Below are 20,648 nucleotides of genomic sequence, written 5' to 3'. Positions count from 1 at the left end.
AAAAGATGAACAAACTTGTTTTTTGTGTAGTTTCTCATTGGCTAGATCTTTTCTTTCTATAGTTTTCAGTGATCTGGGGTAGTCCACATTTGTAAGGAAACCACAGGAGGTATATTTTTTTGTGGTAAAAATAAGCTCTAAAAATGTCCCCCCTCTCTTCTGCAGAAAAGGCAAATTCCCCTTGTCAGAGAGATGGGCCTGCATCACAAATTTCAGAACATATGCTAAACAAATGTCTGTAGCAGGTATGGGGATGGCTGGTTTTGTTGTGTTCTCTAGTAATCATTAGGTCCAGTCATCTCTATTAATTTAATGCAGAATGCACATTACTTTAAATAGCGCCAAGTGCTGCTACCCTTACTCACTCTGAGTAGCACCTTACTCTTCAGGTAGCCCTACTAATTTCAGTGGCACTATTTGCAGATTAAGATGCTATTCCCTGTGATTAAGGGGATCAGAATCTGACTCCTAGTATAGACACCATATCCACTAAGCCTAAATAAAAGATTCTAAATTTATAGATCTTAAGGGCAGACATGACCATTATGATCATTTAGTCCGTCCTCCTGCATAACACTGAATTTCATCCAATAGAATTTCATCCAGTCTTCATCATTCATAACTTCTGGTTGAGTTGAAGCACAAAAGAATAGAAAATGGTTATCCTGAAATACATTTTTTAAAATATATGGTCACTATGTTAACCCTATGGGTATGTCCACACTGCAATAAATCACCCATGGCTGACCCATGTCAACTGACTCAGGCTCACAGGGCTTGGTCTGCTGGGCTATAGAATTGCAGGTGGACATCCAGGTTTGGGCTGAAGCCCAGACTCAGGGACCCTCCCCTGTCACAGGGTTGCAGAGCTCAGACTCCAGACCAAGCCTGGACATCTACACTTCAGTTTTATGGTCTCACAGCCTGAGCTCCAGAAGCCCCAGTCAGCTGACATGGGCCAGCCGTGGGTGTTTTATTGCAGTGTAGACATATCCCTTGAAACTGAAGTGGTGGCACTGTCCAAATAAGCACCACGTTCCCTGCCCACATTCCCAGCATTCTCTATTTGCCATGTCCCTCTTTTCCTGCTTCTCAGAAATATAAACTGTTACTGTAGGTGAAGTGGACTTTTTGTAGCCAGAAGGACTGACAAATACATAGCTGGAAATCTCATAGGCTGCTGTAGAAAGCAAGAGTCTTGCAAATCAAACTTCCATCTGAGAATTCTGTACCCACTATTGTTAGGCCTTACCTACTATTTGGTACATACTAGTATTAAATGGTAAGCTTACTGTAATTTAAACAGATAACAGAAAAATAATTTTCTGTTTTTTTCCCACTGCATTTGACACAGTTTATATAGTAAGTCACTTTCAATGTTTTGTTAAAGATCAGGTGCAATTCCTGTGTCAAGCACTAAGGTGATGACATCACTTTCATGTAGTGCTCTGGGGCAAGTTCATGTTCTTCCCCAGGCCCTGCAAGAAAGTATTTATCAATAAGAGCAGTAACAAATCTGAAACCAGTTCTTCAGGGGCAGACAGTGGGCCAGATTGCAGAGACAAAGGGGAAGAGAGGTGGTGAGCAGGTTAGTGTATTCCTCTTGGGCCCATCCGTTCTCCCCTGTTGGGGAATAGAAAGCCATCTTTTTACTTTTAAAGGAATTAGAAAAAAACAAACTCTGGTCATTATTATTTGTACTGTGGTACTAAGGACCCCAACCAAGATTGGGGGCTTATTGTGTAAGATGCTATACATAGACATAATATAGTCCTTGCCCTGAAGAGATTACTGTGTAACCAGGAAATAGTACTATTCCAATTTACAGATGGGGAACCAAGATGCAGAGATATTAAGTGATTTGGCTGAGTTGGACAGAGAATTTGTGGCAGACCCAGTAATCAGACCCACATTTCCTGAATCCCAGTCCAGTGCCTTAATCACGAGACTGGAATTCCTCTATAATACTGTTTTAAGCGTGGTCTGTTAAAAAATTCATTGAGCGTGAAATACAAATAAAGATACAGAGATGTATTTGTTCTCATAAACCATTTTTTCCCTGTGTGAATCAGACACAAAATAACTAGTGGAACCCCACTCCCATATAAGGAACCTGTGACTTAGCCACAGATGCTAAACTTCTGAACCTATATTTATATTAATCCAAATCATATTTGTGGTCTGGCTCAGTGACCTAGCATGATCAGTCTGCGTTGCCATGAGAGAGACCTGGAAATTGATTTCTCAATGTAATCTCTTGCTCCTCGTCACCCAGTAAGAGATCCCAAATGGCAAATGCACTGCATATCACCAGGCCAGCCCTGAGTAGGCCATTGTTAAGGACATTTTGTTTGCAGTTTCACTCCCGAGCTGGCTATAAACACACTGGGTTTGATCCATCCTTCCTCTTTCACCTTTATTACATTGGAACACATGTCTGAGGACTGGAAGCACCTAGGATTTTAAGAAAGGGTGAAATACATGTCATTAGAAAAGCAAACGGGCAGACATAAAACTTTTCTGTGTGTGTGATAGTCAAGTGAGCTTCCAAAGTAAATGTTCTGGTTATTTATTGCCAGTTTTCTATATAATTTTGCCCCAAAAAAGTATGTTGGGCAACACTAACACCATGGCTGTTAGGTCTGCTCTTTGTGTGTCTTGTCCCTCCCCGTCACTTTTATCTGGCTTCCTCCTGCTCTTCGCACTTATCTCCTTACTTCCTGTTTTCATATTTGTTTTCTTTTCCTTCTCTTTATCTCTTCTCCCTGCCCGCAATTCATCAAAGCACTTACACTCCTGCATAAGTCCCATTATAGCTGATGGGACTCACACAGGTGTGTAAGTGCTTTGCTTATAGGGATGGAATTGACCACATGTTTATGTGCTTTGACGGACTGGGGCCTTTGTCATTTATTCTGGAGCTACTTTGGGGTTTGAAACAAGCTGAACTAACTAGTTTGCTTGTTTTTTTATTTGTTTGTAAAAAATGAATAATGAAGCTGTTTTTGTACATTACGTAGCTGGCCAACTGTCAGGCAGGGAGAAGTTATGAGTAATGAGATAATGAGAAAAGTGGACTGTGGTCCAGATTTTCAAAATAAATCAACAGCTACAGTTAGGGCCAGATTTCCAGAAGAGTTCAGTATGCTGGATGCTTGTTGGGTGCTGAGCTATTATGAAGAACTGGCCCAGTGTCATAATGAGATCTGTTGGCTGTTGAGTATTTTTCAAAATTTGGCTATGTCCGGGTGAACTCCTCTTGCAAACATGCATACTGTGGGATTGCTGGTGAAACTCCAATTCCTGTGCATTTTCAAAGAGTAAGGCAAGTCATGTGAGCTAGTTACACAAAGGAGGAGATTTCAAAAACATCAAAGTGATTTAGGAACCCAAGCCCCACTGAGATTCAATGGGATTTGTGCTCCTAAATTCCTTAGCTGCTTTTGAAATCCATCCTCCCAATAAATAAAAAGAAAATGATAAGAACATAAGAACGGCCTTACTGGGTCAAACCAGTGGTCCATCCAGCCCAGTATCGTGTCTTCTGACAGTGGCCAGTACCAGGTGTTTCAGAGGGAATGAACAGAACAGGGCAATTATCAAGTGATCCATCCCCGGTCGTCCTGTCCCATCCCCCTCAGTCATCTTTTTTTTCCTAAAAGGAATAGTCCCAGTCCTTTTAATCTCTCCTCACATGGAAGCTTTTCCATACCCTAATAATTTTTGTCGTCCTTCTCTGCACTTTTTCCAATTCTAGTACATCTTTTGTTAGATGAGGCAACCAGAAAGGCACATAGTATTCAAGATGTGGACTACCATGGATTTATATAGTGGCATTTGTCTATTTTCTGTCTTTTTATCTGTCCCTTTCCTAATGGTTCCTAACATTCTGTGAGCTTTTTTTGACTGGCACTGCACATTGAGCATATGTTTTCAGATAACTATCCACGATGAGTCCGAGATCTCTCTTTTGAGTGGGAACAGCTAAATTAGACCCAATCATTTTGTATGTATATTTGGGATTATGTTTTTCAATGTGCATTACTTTGAACTTATCAACATTGAATTTCATCTGCCATTTTGTTGCCCGGTCACCCAAGTTTGTGAGATCGCTTTGTAACTCTTTGCATTCAGCTTTGGACATAACTATCCTGAGGAATTTTGTATCATCTGCAAATTTTACCACCTCTCTGTTCACCCCCTTTTCCAGATCATTTATGAATATTATAAGTAATGACACAATTAATTTTCATGTTAATTAACAAACAAAAATATTTCATTCAAAAATGCATAAGAAGGTTAATTTTCAATACCAAGAGAAAACTCTGTTCTAACTTTAGCACATGGATTCATGACGCCACCTTACTCTGTTTATTTAAATGTCTTTATAGGTCTTTTTCTCCTCCATCTGCCAGCCACCAGCTTTTTCCTTTATCTGACCCCTTCCCCCATCAGCTGTTGCAATGAGAGTATGGTCTAAGTGATATTTTAGTTCTGCAGGTGTTCTAAGGGTCAATGGAAAAAACTCCCACACTGTTGAAGGGGATTTCCTCTGTAGCATTCATGTGGGGGGCACCAGTAAACGCTTGGTGTGACAGACACTGCATGAACAATTTTTTTTTATTCCTGGCACGGCTGTAACTAACTAATGCATGATGTAGTAACACTTAGTAAATTCCAACTTACATAGCAAAGTTTCTTAAAGTGAGAGCTAACAGATCGCCTGAAGTGGCAGCTTTAATGCTGCATCTGTCTCTCACTGTTTTTGTACCTTACATATTGTAACAAACATCACTTTCTGTTATTCACACTGCTCCGTATCACAGCCTCCTGGAACTACACAGCAGTCAGGACAGAACTCAAATTCTCTTGCTTCAAAGCACTGGCCCTTGCCTCCTGAGCTAAATAAGGTTATCTGGCACTCATTAACAATATAAGGCAGGGACTGGCAAACTACGACCCAGGGGCCGCATCCGACCCTCCAGATGTTTTAATCCAGCCCTCGAGCTCCCGCCGGGGAGTGGGGTCCAGGACTTGCCCTGCTCTGGCACTCCAACCAAGGAGTCGGGTGGAGGGCTTGTCTTGCTCCACACAGCTCCCAGAAGCAGTGGCATGTCCCCCCTCGGGCTCCTACGCATAGGGGTAGCCAAGTGGTTCCCCATGCTGCTCCCACAGCGACGATTGGCTGGGAACCATGGCCCATGAGAGCTGCAGGGGCGGCACCTGTGGTCAGGGTGGCACGCAGAGCCACCTGGCCGCGCCTCGCACATAGAAGCCGGAGCGGGGACATGACACTGCTTCTTGGAGCTGCTTGAGGTAAGCGCCGCCCAGAGCCTGCACCCCACCTCCCTACCCCAGCCCTGATCCCTTCCCTCCCTCTGAATCCCTTGGTCCCAGCTCAGAGCACATTCCTGCAACCCCAACCCCTCATCCCCAGCCACAGCCCTCACCTCATAGAGTCGTAGAATATCAGGGTTGGAAGGGACCTCAGGAGGTCATCTAGTCCAACCCCCTGCTCAAAGCAGGACCAATCCCCAATTTTTGCCCCAGATCCCTAAATGGTCCCCTCAAGGATTGAACTCACAGCCCTGGGTTTAGCAAGCCAATGCTCAAACCACTGAGCTATCCCTTCCCCCAATCCATGCAATCCACCCCCAATTTCGTGATCAGTCGTGGACCACCATACAATTTCCATACCCAGTTGTGGCCCTTAGGCCAAAAAGTTTGCCCACCCCTGATATAAGGCCTGTGACAAATAGATCAGCAGTTTTCATTCCCTTCAGTAGAGGGCAGTGCTACATGCAGTCACTCACTCACACCCACACACTGTTTAACTAACATTTAAGACTTTCTGCTTAGCAGCACTTTTCAAGTGTTAACTAATTAATCTCCTTAACACTTCTGTCCAGTAAGAGTTACACTTATTTTCCAGATATGAAAATTGAGGAAATAAAGTTAAATGACTCGTGCAAGGCCACAGTTGATGTTGGTGTCAGAGGCAGAATTAGCTCTTCGAAGACCCACTCCTGCAAGCTTTTGTTTGCAGTGGGAGCTCTGTACATGCAGTCTCTAAAGGATAAAGCCCCTGGAGTTCCAAGTCCTGCACTCAAACCATTCTCCTCCGATAACTTATATTCCCTTTCTTTGTAGATGTTCCTCCAAGTTTATCAGCACCCTTACTGTCAGTGCCCTAAACACACTGAGCCAGATTATGATCTCACACGTGACTTTAGTTGTGTTACTCCAAATATACACGTGGGTTGAGATCAGCCTCTAGCTCACTGTTTTTATGTGTCCCTGAACCATCTTCAAGTCATAACAGAAACTTCATAGACCATAATTAGATAGACACAGGGTCCTTCCAATGTCTTTCACCTTGTGTATTCATTTACTAGAACTGGTAAGAAATTTTCTGAGTAACATCTTTTTCATCAGAAAATGACAGTTTGGCAAAACTGAAACTGTTGCGGGAAAGGGTTCATTTTGATGAATCTCCCAATAAAAAAATTATTGGGTTCAAAATTATCAAAAAGTCCTGTTTTGACATTTTCAAAATGAAAAGTTACATTTTTCTGTTCAAAACTATTTTTTATTTCAAGATTTTAGTTCGTGTGTACTATATTTGACCCAGTCCAGGATTTTTTCGGATGATTAGTTTGTGAATATTTTTGTGATTTAGAACTTTTCCCTCCATTTTGGGATGGGAAAAATTTTGAACTCTTGAAAACTCTCACAGGAAAACTGTTTCCCACCCAGCTCTATCATTTACACTAGTGCAAAGTGAGTGTGAAACACTACCAAATCAAAATATGCCATTAGTTTATGGTAGTGTTTTTCATCTGCTTTTCACAGTTGTAACTAACAAAATACCCAGTTTTGATCTTACATGTATGTAAATCAGAAGTAAGACCACACACTAAATAAAACAGATATAAACAAGATCAGAAGCAGACTTAGGTACTCTAACCTACTGTAGGTGTTCTTTAACGCTTCATGTGAGCACATTATGGCTTTATTCAGTGCTTTCTGTTTGTGGAACTGAAGCACTAGGGTCTAAGAAGGAATAAGGAGCTGTGGGAGCTCTTCCCTGCTCTAAGAGCAGTGTATAATGATCATTTAGCAGTCTCTGTGAAAGATTACTCTTTTGCAGAAGTTTCTGTTTTGCAGGGAGAGTTAACAATGACCATGAACCTGTTTACCACTCAAGCTAAAGCACAGGGAACTTTAAAACCTACATTTTCAAAAGTGATTACTCTTTCTGAGTGCCTCAGTTTTCAGGAGCCCAACTTAAACCACTTTCTGATTTTCAGAGAACAGTTACCGAGCACTTTCTGATAATCAGGCCCCTTTAAAGTGTCTCAAAATGGGCAACCACAAATGGATGCACCCAATTTCTGTTTGAAATCTTAGGCCTTGTACAGCTTCAATTGCTTATGCATTGAATATGGTGGAGGCTTGTTTTGTTTTTTGTGGGGAGTGAGGGCTGCTAGTGTAATAACAAGGAAGCATCTGAGCAAGATGAGAGAAACGTCATGGTGACAGAAAGAAAACTTGATGACGAGAAGCCTAACCACAAAGAGTGTTGCATGTTGCCAGTTGTAGCCTGGCACTCAGTTGTTTTTTTCAGCAGAGATGATCTGGTTCAACATCTCAGCAAAGAAAACACAAGAGAACTAGACAGCGTGATCCAAAAACAAAAACCAAAGGGGTATTTTTTTAACCTCAGTCTCTTCTACCTTATCACACGCATAACCGCAGCACATTTCTGCATCCCTTCTTCAGGTTCCCATGAGGGCAGCTGGTTAACGTAGTGTAGGCTTTCTTAGTATCCTGGTACTTTTAGCTTCTCTTTACATAGCCTCCTCCTCTTTCAGTGTAACATCCTTCAGCATGCTATGAAGTATGTTAACTCTGTGAATCACTTCTAAAAGGCAGACAACAATCTAGAACAAATCTGAATCTGGGACTGTCTCTCGCGCTCATTTTGCTGTTTGTATAGCACATTTGGATATTCATGTTGCTTTTCTCTTATCTTCTTTTCAAGGAAAATATGTTAGTGAAAGAAATTAAATTGTGTCACTAGCAGTGCTAGGTTAGGTGGTTTTGCAAGCTTTAAAGGTTGGAAGATTTTACAAATCAGATGCTTCACAATGCATAATAAGACTCAGATGTCTACACTATTATACAGTTGTTATGTGAGTTAATTTCAACTAGCCTTATGATATATTGCAAGATATTATGAGATTTCATGCAATGGCCCAAATTCTCTGTCACACTGGTGCAATTCCATGGAAGTCATTAGCATTTCATTCTATAACTGAGAGTCTAATGAACAATTCTTATATGATATCTTATTACAGTAGAAACCTCAGAGTTATGAACTGACCGGTTAACCACACACCTCATTTGGAGAAGTACACAATCAGGCAGAAGTACACAATCAGGCAGCAGAGACACACAAAGAGACAGAGACAAAATATTATGATTGTTCTTTCAAAAGTTTACAACTGAACATTGACTTAATGCAGCTTTGAAACTTTACTATGCAGAAGAAAAATGCTGCTTTTAACCATCTTCATTTAAATTAAACAAGCACAGAAACAGTTTCCTTATCTTATCAATTATTTTTAAACATTTCCTTTAATTTTAGTAGTTTACATTTAACACAGTATTATATTGAAGTGGTTCTCAAACTTTAGCAACCCGAGGACCCCCATTTTGATTTAAAATTTTTCATGGACCCAGAAGCTGGCTTCTAATTTTCCCCAGGGGGTGCTCAACCCCCACTCAGCCCCAATCATAACGTTTTGATCAGAGTTACGAACATTTCAGAGTTCAGAACAACCTCCATTCCCGAGGTTTTCATAACTCTGAGGTTCTAATGTAAGTATCACATCATCGGGGTAGTAAAATTCCAATCACAGTAAGATTAAAAATAGTCCTTATGGACCAAATGATCCGAGATAGCTAAATGCATGTGTTTGCACAAATGTATCCATTGTTCTTATAAACCCCTGTATTTGAATACACACATTAGATATTTTCACATGCAAATAAGTATATGTATGTGCTATTGCCTGGTCTGCACGCAACCAGATCATTGTCCATTTGTCCACGAAAAGGCAGAGTTTTGCACACACACCATTGTAACTATTTCAGAAAATGTACCCCAATATTAGCCCAGATCCTCAGGCCTGCTAAGGCTGCTTTGTGCTGCGATGGTGCCACAAAGCAGCAGAAATGCTGGTTTGACCAGCTATGTGGTGATTCCTCATAAGTAAAGGGAATCCTCAGGTGGCATAGAGTTGCTGTCCTGGCTGCAAGCCACCTCTGCTGATGTAGGAGCATGACAAAGGAGATAAGAAAAAAAACTCATGAAAAGCCCCTTGGAGCCATGGGTAGCTAGATATAACATAGAGCACCCCCAAAACTACTCCTGTGTAATACTGTTGACCAGATCAGCCTTCCATCAGCCACTGGATCTGAGTGGGCATGACATAAAATCCACCTTTCCCCTCTGATGTTCCTATGCTGAGCACAGCTTAGCTGGTCCAGAGGATTGAATCTCTTGTGGGACAAATGAATTTTCCAACAAATACGTCATGTTTTATCTCTGTGTCACATACTCTATAGATGCAGCATTTTAACATTATCTCTACCCCAATGAGAAATTAGAGTAAAAAATTGCCTAGGTACACAGCCAAAGAATTATTTAATAAACCACCTCTCCCATAAGTCGATTCTTGAATCCTGCACTGAATTTAGCTTAAAGGGATTTCTGGTCATTGCACTGAAAATTAATAGCTATGTACTATCTCACGCTCTAAGATTTATTTTTCTAGGGAGCACACGGGTGTCAGAAAGCACCTCGGAAGCAGTTCCTAAATGGGCATTGTTGTTATTTGCAGAATGTACGAGCCCACAAAAGGGTTTATAGTCCCTTGTACTTTACAGTCCCTTGTACTTAGCTGAGTCACAGGCTGAAACAGCTTGTCATGAAAGACTTGTCTGCTTGTGTATGGGCAGTCTGGGTAAATATATAGTTCAATGGTTACCTATTTTGAGCTGGCAGAACAGGAAGTAGTTAACTACTGATGTCAATAACTGGTTGCCCCTAATTCTATATCATATAAAAATGGACATTTTTTAAACTATGCATGGGCTCCCTCTCTGACCTCACATGCTTTTACTCCTCCAGCTCTCTTTCAACCTGCTTCTGTCTTCTCTCCTTCCCCTCCCAACAACTCTTGCCATTTAGGAGTTGATCTTTCAGTTATGCTGCCCTCTATAGCTAAAAATCTTTCCTCAATCTGTTTGCATCTCACATGAAAACTTTCCTTTTCTCTTTATCATTGACTGTCAGTGTATTTCATTTTGTATGAATTATCAAGTAATATACAAAGGCTCAATCCTGCCAAGTATTGAGCACTCTTGCCCATCCAACAAAGCATTTAAGCGAGTACTTATCTTTAAGAAAGTGAGTAGTCCTAACCAGACTACCTATGTACTTCAAGTTAAACATGTGCTTAATTTTTTTGATGGATTAGGCCAGTGGTTCCCAAACTTGTTCCGCCGCTTGTGCAGGGAAAGCCCCTGGCGGGCCGGGCTGGTTTGTTTACCTGCCATGTCCGCAGGTTCGGCCGATCGCGGCTCCCAGTGGACGCGGTTCGCTGCTCCAGGCCAACGGGAGCTGCTGAAAGTGGCGCGGGCTGAGGGACGTACTGGCTGCTTCATCCAGCAGCTCCCATTGGCCTGGAGCAGCGAACCGCGTCCACTGGGAGCCGTGATCGGCCGAACCTGCGGATGCGGCAGGGAAACAAACTGGCCCGGCCCTCCAGGGGCTTTCCCTGCACAAGCGGCGGAACAAGTCTGGGAACCACTGGATTAGGCCATAATCCAGGATGGATTCCCTGAATCATATTGTATCATTGCACATCTTTGTTTCTTTTCTTTATATGGATAGCTAAATAAGATTAAATTAAAGACACTAGTAAAAATTCAGATGTTACATTGGATTTTTTAATAATATACGTCTAACATCTTAAACTGCTTGTATAAGATAAAAATGTATTGATGCTTCAATGCTTTGTATCCAATAGAACAGGAGCAATGTAAATTTTTTTTTAGGAAAATCACCCAGAATAATATACCAGAAATCATACCTGAAATTTGCAAAACTGTAGAATTGTTGTCGGATGTCGGTTTTCAACTTGGGGGAACCCCTTCTTGTGGGGGAGGGGGCACAAGGAGTTTAGCAGGGCACCGAATGACCTGACTAGTTACGGATTTTTTCTTGTTTCTTCAAAATATTGTTGATAAAATAAGAATATGTTTCACTATCTGAGTCGCCAGCTCCTGCCAGGCTGGTAGCACAAGGAGGAGGAAGGGTACAAGGAGAGAGGGGGAGTGGTCTCTTCCTGGGCAGGGAGTAGGGGTGACTCAGTCAAGCTCATTCATCTCTTCAGAAGCGGATGTGCATGGGTCCCCTCGGGAGGTAATTTCTCCCTGCCAGCACAGGCCCTTGCTTATGCGTGCTGGGGATTGTGCCAAGGCCACAGAAGCCTGTGGCCTGTCAGTGACACAGGGGAGTCCTAGGGTCACAAGGAGAGGGGTGAAGTCCAGCTTTCGGTGTCCTGCTGGGATCACCCACCTGGAGCATGTACCTGACAAGGGATGCTCGCGGGCTGGACTCCCAGACCTCAGGCATCCATGGAAATACTGTTTCTTAGAAAGAGGCAGCTGCACATGTGACATGAACCTCCAAAGCACAGGGAGCATTCAGCAAAAAAAGTTTGGGAACCTCTGTTGCAAGAACTTTGGGCATAGGCCAAAAATTTCAGACTGAGCTGCCAAAAGGAGGTCACCTAAGTGCCATGTTTGAAATTGGGACCTAAATCCCACCGAAAATGTAATCCATGTTTGAAATATTGGCTTTAGTGCTTTTGTGAACCACTTTTTCTAGTTCTTTCCTCTTGGTGAAATGTTGTTCTTGGTCATGAGTAATGTACAGACAATCAAATAAAACCCATCATTTCAAAACAAGATGAGAAACACTGGAGAATGGATTTTTGCCCTCTGTAATCAAAATTGAGCTTGTGGGCCAGATCTTCAGGTGGTGTAAATTATTGTGGCTCCATTGATGTCAAAGAAGCTATGACAATTTATATCAGTTGGGGATCAGGCCCGGTGCTTTCATGCAATATAATATCACACATTTACACCCTGTATCACCTATCTACCTTGGATATAGAAATACAAGCTAGTGGTTTTACAACTGTCTGTGATTGATTATTTCAAGCCTGTACTCATTTAATTTAGTCCTTTTCTGCCCTTCCCCCTTTTAACTTTTTCCTGTAGCACTCCGAATATCCCTGGATACACTGGCAAGGTTCATTGGACAGCAACCCACCCGGCAAATTCTAATCTTCCATCAACATCCCCATCGATAATTGCACAAATGCATGGGTAAGTAAGTGTAAGGCGTATTACTCAATTTGTTCAGATACATTAGAGGAAAAGTCCTAATTATAGTTATTTAATTAAAGAACAATTAAATTTGAAGCATGACATTTCCTTGGTTTAAAGAAAAATATTGCGCGTCAAATCGAATCATGTGGCTGCCAAGACAATCTAAGATCGTTCCTGGTTTTCACGATTCCTTTTAAGCTTTACCACAGGAATTCATTAAAATGTACATTAATGCTGAGTTTAACCAGGAAATAGTGATTGTTTCCACGTTACATGATTGGATATGTTGGCTAGATTATGACCCCTGTGTTTAAGTTTTGGTTGAGATCTGTCTGTGCTGAATTTTTTTGGACTATATTACATTTAATAATGCCAAATATGAGGTTGCATTTTGTTGGCGGGTCTGAAGCCCTGAAGACATGGATGCTTTCCTCACAGAAAACTGTTACAGTTTTCATCACTCTGTGTTCCCCTTCTATACCAGGTTCATCACTGCAGTAGCTGAGCGCCTTGCCAAGCATTTTCATTGTAAAAGTCCCTCCTGTGATTCTCTATCCTGCTTTCCTCCCCAGAAGCAGCTGGAGAATTATTTAATAATTATTTGTTGTCCTCTCCCCTATATGCTTTTGTATCTCCCCTTTAGATCATGAACTATTTTTTCTCCCAGAGTGATCTAAGACTTTACGATGACATTGAAGTCTCCACTAATTTCTAAGACATTCATCTTTTAAACACTCTTTTATTTTGATTAGTTTTAAGACAATATACACTTTCACCAGTACAGGGGGAGCTGACTGGCTACTAAAGAATTCCTCTGTCAAAACGGTTCGTGACTGAGTGTGACATACTGGCACTCTCTCCTGATACCTCTGCCTTTTTCTTCTGTGGCTATACTTGGAAAATAGGCATTCTTCTATAATAGCAGTTTTCAGGTTATAAAGATTGAAAATACACAACCGGGTCTTTGAGATTTTATAGGCTAATCGAGCTGAACTCAATCAGCTTGCTGTAAGACCAAGTTACTTTTAAATGTCACACACATGGATGCTGATGTGCCTCTGCAGAGATCACTGGCAGCATTCAGACAAATATCAAATTTCAAAAGCAAAGAATCAGGTGCAAATGCGATCTGAGAAAATAAAATATGTCTGTTATTTCCTTTGACTTTCTGCGGGGTTATCATGCAAATGCAGTAAGCAGTGCAACTAAGCATTTCTCTGGTTCTACAATTGGACTTCACTCATTAAAAATAGGGACAAAATTTGTCATGACATTTTGCAAAAATTAATCCATATGGCAGCGCATGGATTTTTTTTTCTGTAATGTGTGAAAGGATTCTTGTCCTGTGCTAATGGGGTGTTTCTGGAAACCAGGCAGAGTCACAGGGCTTTTGTAACGGGTGTGTGTGAGAAAGACACAGAGAGTATAAACAGGCACTGTGGACTAGATTCTGGCACCATTACTCATACTGAGAAATGCCTTTCTCTATGAGTAAATAACAGATATATTTTACTTTTAGTAGGATTACTCATGGAGTGAGATACTATTCACCATGAGTTAAGATGGCAGAATATAGCCTTATATTTGAAACTGCTGTGTTAAAAACAAAAATGCAGATCCTCTGAGTACCCAGGAATTGGTCAGCACACTACATATTGGAGAATAGCACATACGGTTTCATCCTGCACTTTTTTAAGTTAATGGCAAAAGTCCCACTGATTTCAGTGGCACAGGATGGGGCCATTAATGACCTGTGATGGAGAGGTGAATTCTGGTATTTCTGGGTCCGATCACTCTAACCAGGAAATGGAGTGTATTTTTTAATGGACCCATAGTCTCCTTTTGTGGGGAGGTTATCTCATCCTCTTATTGCTTTCATGGATGATGATCCATTTTGTTTCTACATTTTGGTCTTTATGGACTCCCCTTATTGTAACACTATTGATATGTAGGACTCTCAGTGATGGATATCTTTGTGGCTACCTCATTTGACATAGCACTATAGATTCATTGTTCTGTAACTCCCACTTAAAGACAATTAAGGGCAACACAGGAGATTACTGTAGTCTTCTGCTAATATACTTTTTACATGAACGTTCATTAAACTTTCAGCTGTGGACAGACCAGGCAATATTCTAGACAACTTCTGCACTTTATTTAATTTGAATAGAGATGCACAATATCTGGGGTGAAATTCTTTAGGCTGCTCATAAATCTGCTGAAATCAATAGGGTCACATGGACTATCCAACAGCACAAAATTGTCCTTTCATCTTTGAACGTGAATATCATTCTTTTATAAATAAAGTATTTTTATTATTATTATTATTATTATTATTATTATTATTTGTGTGGTGCTCAGATACTGGGGTGTTGGGTAATAGATCATTTCAATGTCTTTTAGTGCAATTGAAATATGGGAGCTGAATACTGCATTAGAAATATTTTGTTGAGACATGATCTACTAGGGAATGTTACAGAGAATGTAGAATGTTTTTGTTTTGCAACTTTTAACGTTTTGGTCTCTGTTTGAAATATCTGTCCATAGCCATTCATCAAATAAAAATCCACATGGAATACATAGTGTGGTATAAATATGATGATCTTATCATTACAGTAGACCCTCAGAGTTATGAACAACTCAATAATGGAGGTTGTTCGTTACTCTGAAGTGTTCGTAATTCTGAACAAAACATTATGGTCTTTCGTAACTCTAGTGTTCATAGCTCTGAGGTTCTACTGTATAAGCCTTCTTATCTTTTCAACACAGGGTTGCCACTGATTTTGTTTAAATAAGTAGTAAACTCATAATTGAGTGTGCATAGCATTTGATTGCTTTTGGAGAGAAGGATTGGTTCCTTTCAGCATGCTGTTTGTTGGATTTTGAGCAAGTGGCACTTTGTAAGAACACGAAAGGGAGCTTTAAAGAAGAGGAGAACGGATTTGTTTGGGGAAGTGCACAAAAGGTAAAGTAGGATTTAAAAGACATAGGACCACATTCTGCTCTGATTTACACCCAATGCAATCCACCCATTGAAATCTGTGGGGTTATACAAGTGTAAATAAAGGCAGAATTTGAGTCACTCATGTGTACGTGTGGTAGGTATCCCATAGGTACATACAGTGTAACATAAATTAATTCTGCTAAGGAAAATATGGGAAAGCAGTAACAAATTTGGTATTCTCAGTGAAAGCAAATGAGTTGGCACTCATACAATCTGTAAAACCTGAGTCCGCAGCCATTGCTCCCACCACAAGACATAATGAGCCAGGTTCTGTCCTACAGCCAATCTGGGCTTAGTGCAGGAGAAGCAGGGGGAGCCAGGAAGTTACAGCTTCTTGAATCTAGTCTTTTCTGCACCAACCCAGGCCCTGATGAGAATTACAATAATTGAGAAATTTTTCTAACTTTCTAAACTTTCTAAATCTTTCTACATCACAGGTATAGGGTCCTTAAATGGCCTGTATGCCAGGGATTGGGGACATCTGGTGTAGGAACTGCCTATGCCAGCTTTATGCTAGCTAGGAGTTCTCTTATGCCAGGGGGATTCACTGCTAGCTACATACTGTCAGAATCTGGCTCTATGTCTTCACCATAACACCTCAGAATACAATGGAACACTTTGCCTGGGCTGGATGTGGGAGAGTGCCACCAAAGACAACTTTGATGAATTTCCTGCCACCATTGTTGAGCTGGCTGAATCTAATAGTGTGGAACTGTTGTGAATTGTATACATTTTCTCCAGAGTCAGTGGTCACAACGGTTAGCAAAGAATGTGTTTCTGAGAAATATGAAAAAAGATTATTTTTAAAAGAGATTTTCTTCTTTTTGTAATTGCAGATACATAGCAAAGTGTGGCCGCTCATCTCGATTCAATCACCAGGGCCCTTTGTCTCAAATACTTACTCCAGTTTATCCTCAAAATTCTTTCAACAAGGTGGAAAGAGAAACTATAAAGGTTTAACAATACCAGCCCTGCTGCCAGTGTGACTGTGAGTCCCAATGGCTAATGGTGGGAAGGAAGGAAATGTGTATAGTACGTACACCTTAAAAATGGAACCATAGTAAAAGAATACAGAAGTGGGTGTCTGTGTGGACATGCTAGTCTTTATTACATGTTCTTACTATACTCAGTATTTATGACTTGCTATTTTTTATGGTTAAAATAATTTGAGAAGTAGGAGGACTCGTCACGGTTTGAACTATAATTACTGTATTGAATTTCAGTATTAAGGTAGAAAGTGATGTATAGAAGGGCTACCCATATATACTGTATTGCATATGCAGTGTAGTCTGTGTATATAACATTTTTTCAATTTAATAAAAAATAGTCATCTTTTGTGCCTCTCATCAGTAGCTCTCAGAGTGCTTTACAAAGATGGGTGTCATAGGGTGAGAGTCTAGGCTACGCCTCTTGGAGATGCAGCACAAAACAGCTTTGGGAAAAGGGAGAAGAAAAGGTGCCTTTTTTACTTCTTTACAGCCTTGGAATTCCAGAATGATCCAGGAGCCAAAATGGCTGCCTTTATAGTTTAGACAGCCTGCGGTTCTGTGCTAGGTTACAACAACCTATCCTGGACTCCCTGTGGGTGGCAGCATTGCCAAGAATGTGCATCGTGCTATGCGATCACTCATTCCAGTCCCTGGCCATCCCCCTGGCACCATGGTCTGTGATGGGCCTGTGTATTCAGCATATCTCCACTGAGGGAATTCTCCTACAGCCAGCTAAGAGGATTTCTATGACTCTTATATACTGCAGAGTGATGTACAGAGTCCAGTCCTGGTCATGTGTCGGAGAGAAACCCACCCAGAGAATCTGAAAGATATAGAAGTTATAACCAAGGTCACAGAGCAAGGCAGTGGCAAAGCTAAGAAAAGAACCCAGATCTCCTGACTCCCTTTCCTGCATCCTCACTCCTAGATCATACTAGCTTCCTTTATTGGGGCCACAATGGCATGTAGTCTGGTGGGTGTTCTCGCCTTCTTCACAGCCTCTCGTTAGCACAGTTGGCTTAGAAACAATAGGATTTGAGGTTCATATAATGTTGTTATGATTACTGACTTGTCACAACTTGCCACCGGTGTGGAGTGTGGGTAAAGCATAAAAGGGCCAGATCCCAGAGGTAAATGAGACTCAAGATTGTGCAGTTGTATCTTATGCTTATAAAGGAGGAGGAGTTTGAAGTCTTTGCAGACTGAGGTTCCCCCCACCCAGCCTTGTGGCCTCTGTCACTCCATTTACCTTAAGCCCAGGGAGGGTCTACCCCAAATTATTGTTTGATTTGTGGTAAAAGCCTTGTAACCCACTGTGGAACCAATTAAATGCCTGGTATATGAGAACTGGGGCAGGCAATATAATGCCCTCCCGAAGGTATAATTAATAAAGTTGTGGCCTGCTGCTTAAACCCATCCAACATGTCTGTCAGTTATTCACCTGTTTGTTCTGGTCAGTTTACACATGTCTGTGTTTACATCTACAAAACAGACATTTTAATTCACACGTGAATTTGCACATCAGGAGAGTGAATGCTCAGGTGCACATTTGATGTACAGTTACTTGGTTTGCTTGTACATGTGGGGTTTGCAAAATTGGGTGTGCATATGACTTTTTCCGGCATAATTAAGAGACTCTTTTGCAAATTTCGTCCTTTGTGTTCCATTGAATTAATATGTACCTTACAAAGGTGCTTGAAAGTTTGTAGTCAGCTCCAAAAGTTATGCTTGAGAAGGAGAGAGACTGGTATTCAGATTAAATCTTCTAGGGCCCCGATCCTCCCCTGTGCCTGTGCAATGCCCCATTGGGTGAAGGGGTATTGCAGGATCAGGGCCCAAGTTTTGAAAAGTTTGAGTTCCACTAAAACAAACTCTGCTAATGTTTTAAACTGGAGATGGGTCAAACCCACAAATATCAAATAGAAATCCAAACTTCTCCAAAGTTCAAGAGGGTTCAGATTAGGTATTTAGCTCATCTTTTTTGTATTGTATTATACATGACAGTCAGACACACACAGAAAGTCCAGTGGTTTAAAGAGATAGTTGTCAAGTTAAAAAATATGGGCCATGTTCTAGATGGTGTAAATTAGTCTAACTCCCTTTGATGTCTATGAACAGAAACAATGTTCAATGACTTTAAGGAACTTTGGCAATTTACAGCAGCTGAGGATCAGGATCTGTATATTTTTAAAATAACAAAACGAATGTCCTTACCTCTGTGTTAGAATGATGACCAAAAATAAAAAGACTTCTAAAAGGCTGATTTACATTTAACTGTTAATGCTGTTTGACCAAACTGAGAGAAAAATAAAAAAGTAAACAGTGGAAAAAGAGGGTCAATGAAATGTTGTTAATATCAGTTTAAAGTCACTTTCACTTTCTGTAAGACATGCCTAACAGGCAGAACCCTCCAGCTTTTGGGTTGCAAACACGGCAGAGCAATGTTTACATCCAAATGACTCCCTCCCTCATTCTCATTTCACTGGCAAAAAAAGCTATGCACATGCTTAAGCACCTTGCTGAATCAGGACCTTAATATGTGTCTGCTGCTCATAAAGCAGTGGAAATTTAAGTCACTAAAAAGTCACTCCTAGACCTGCCCTGTTATGCTATGCCATTGGTACCTAGATGAACAGGAACAGAGTTGGCTTCCGGTGTGCAGTTAAACCACTGCAAAACAATGCTGCTGAGACAGAGCCAGTTTCCTGGGTAGAAATCGGTTGTTTTTCTTTTAAAAATAAGAATTTAAAACTGATCATTTAGGGCACCCAAAGAAATACCATTCCACTCATAAAGTGTGGCGACATCATTACTGTTTAAAATGCAGGCTTTGAAAATGAATTAACCTAAAGTCACTCGGTATAAAATAATTATCATGACACTGTGAGCACGTTTTTAATAGAGCAACCTAAATGTATACAGTGAATAAGTATGTCTTCAACTACTCCATTCTATACCTCCTTAAACATCTTTAAACAAGTCCTTGTATGATTTTAAAATGCATGCGTATTAAAAAAATCTCAAATATATTTGTTCTTCTTTTTGCATAGTATGCATCATAATGAAACATTTTGACATGGAAAAAAATGTAGGCTACAGCAGAGAAATTATTTTAACTTTAAATAAAGTTTACAATCCTGTCAGAGTAGATTCTTCTCTCTCTTGCTCCTTTCAAGGCCAGGATCAGAAATATGCATTTTAAAATATTGGTTTCCTTTGGTTTGTTTGTTGTTTTATTCCTAATGCTTCTCGTCTGCCATCTAGTAAAGGTCACAGAAATATTAATGTACTTCCAAAACAAGAGGACCAAAATGCTTAGCTTTCAACATAACTTAGAGTGTGGTGATGCAAATTGCAAAAAATCAGTGGCCTGTGTCTTCTCACAGAATTATTTAGTAATGAATATCCAAGTGAAAGAAATGTCTGTTGGGTAAACAATACACATCAACAACTATGGTAGAAAATGATCAGATATCAGAAAACGTGGCATTCCTGATCCTGAAATCCAAAAATGATTTTGGAGAATATAATATACTTAAAGAGGTGGGGAGGGAGGAGGATGATAAACTAATCAAAAGCTTCATTTCATTTCTTTTTTGACTGAAGCATTTTTTTATTTCCTAAAATGTGATCAAAAATAAAAAAGCAGAAATCTAATGTGGCAGAAATCTGTACAACCTTGAGAAACAATTTGAAAGTAAAAGCATCATTTAATTGGAGAAAGACTGGCAGACTAGATGGTAAAACTAAATGGTAAAGCAAAGTGTTGCCTAGTTGGTGGCTAAAAGCCCCTGGTTTATGCTGAGTTTCAATCAACTACTGTTACCTTTTTTCCCTTCAGCATTACCTAGTAGTAGGCAGAGAGATCCACTCTGGTGGGACTGGAATTGATGGAGGTCAATAGAGGAAGAAAAATATTTTCTCTGTGCATGGAGGAAATCTGGAACAATTGGTACAGCGTGTGCATGTGGGAACCCCAGAGAGATTGCCTTTCAGGAGGCACTGACTCTCCCAGTGCTGAAACAGCATGGCTCCTCACCACCTGCTCCACAGGGCTCTGTGCAAAGTATACTGAGATGGGAATAATATGTTAGGAGAGGAAATGCATGAAGCAGAATAGTGTATCCAACAAACTGCAGAGTAATTTGAGGTTGGGAAAATATAATTGTCTGCACTGGAATTAAGGC

At 40.7% G+C, this 20,648-nt stretch overlaps 1 protein-coding gene across 1 annotated transcript in view; it reads left to right on the top strand.

The window, feature by feature from the left end:
• Nucleotides 1–16,526, top strand: part of SPMIP7 (sperm microtubule inner protein 7) — a 34,481-nt gene extending 17,955 nt beyond the window's left edge. Inside the window, exons 8-9 of the mRNA XM_073329649.1 lie at nucleotides 12,358–12,465; nucleotides 16,309–16,526. Of these exons, the coding sequence (XP_073185750.1) occupies nucleotides 12,358–12,465; nucleotides 16,309–16,432 (232 nt within the window). The 3' untranslated portion in view covers nucleotides 16,433–16,526. The remainder of the gene's footprint in view (nucleotides 1–12,357; nucleotides 12,466–16,308) is intronic.
• The last annotated feature ends 4,122 nt before the right edge of the window (nucleotides 16,527–20,648 follow it).

Source organism: Lepidochelys kempii, chromosome 2 (assembly GCF_965140265.1).
Source record: "Lepidochelys kempii isolate rLepKem1 chromosome 2, rLepKem1.hap2, whole genome shotgun sequence".
NCBI classification, from domain to species: domain Eukaryota; kingdom Metazoa; phylum Chordata; order Testudines; family Cheloniidae; genus Lepidochelys; species Lepidochelys kempii.
The sequence above is the reverse complement of the archived record's forward strand: the minus strand, read 5'-3'. Positions and strand labels throughout refer to the sequence as shown.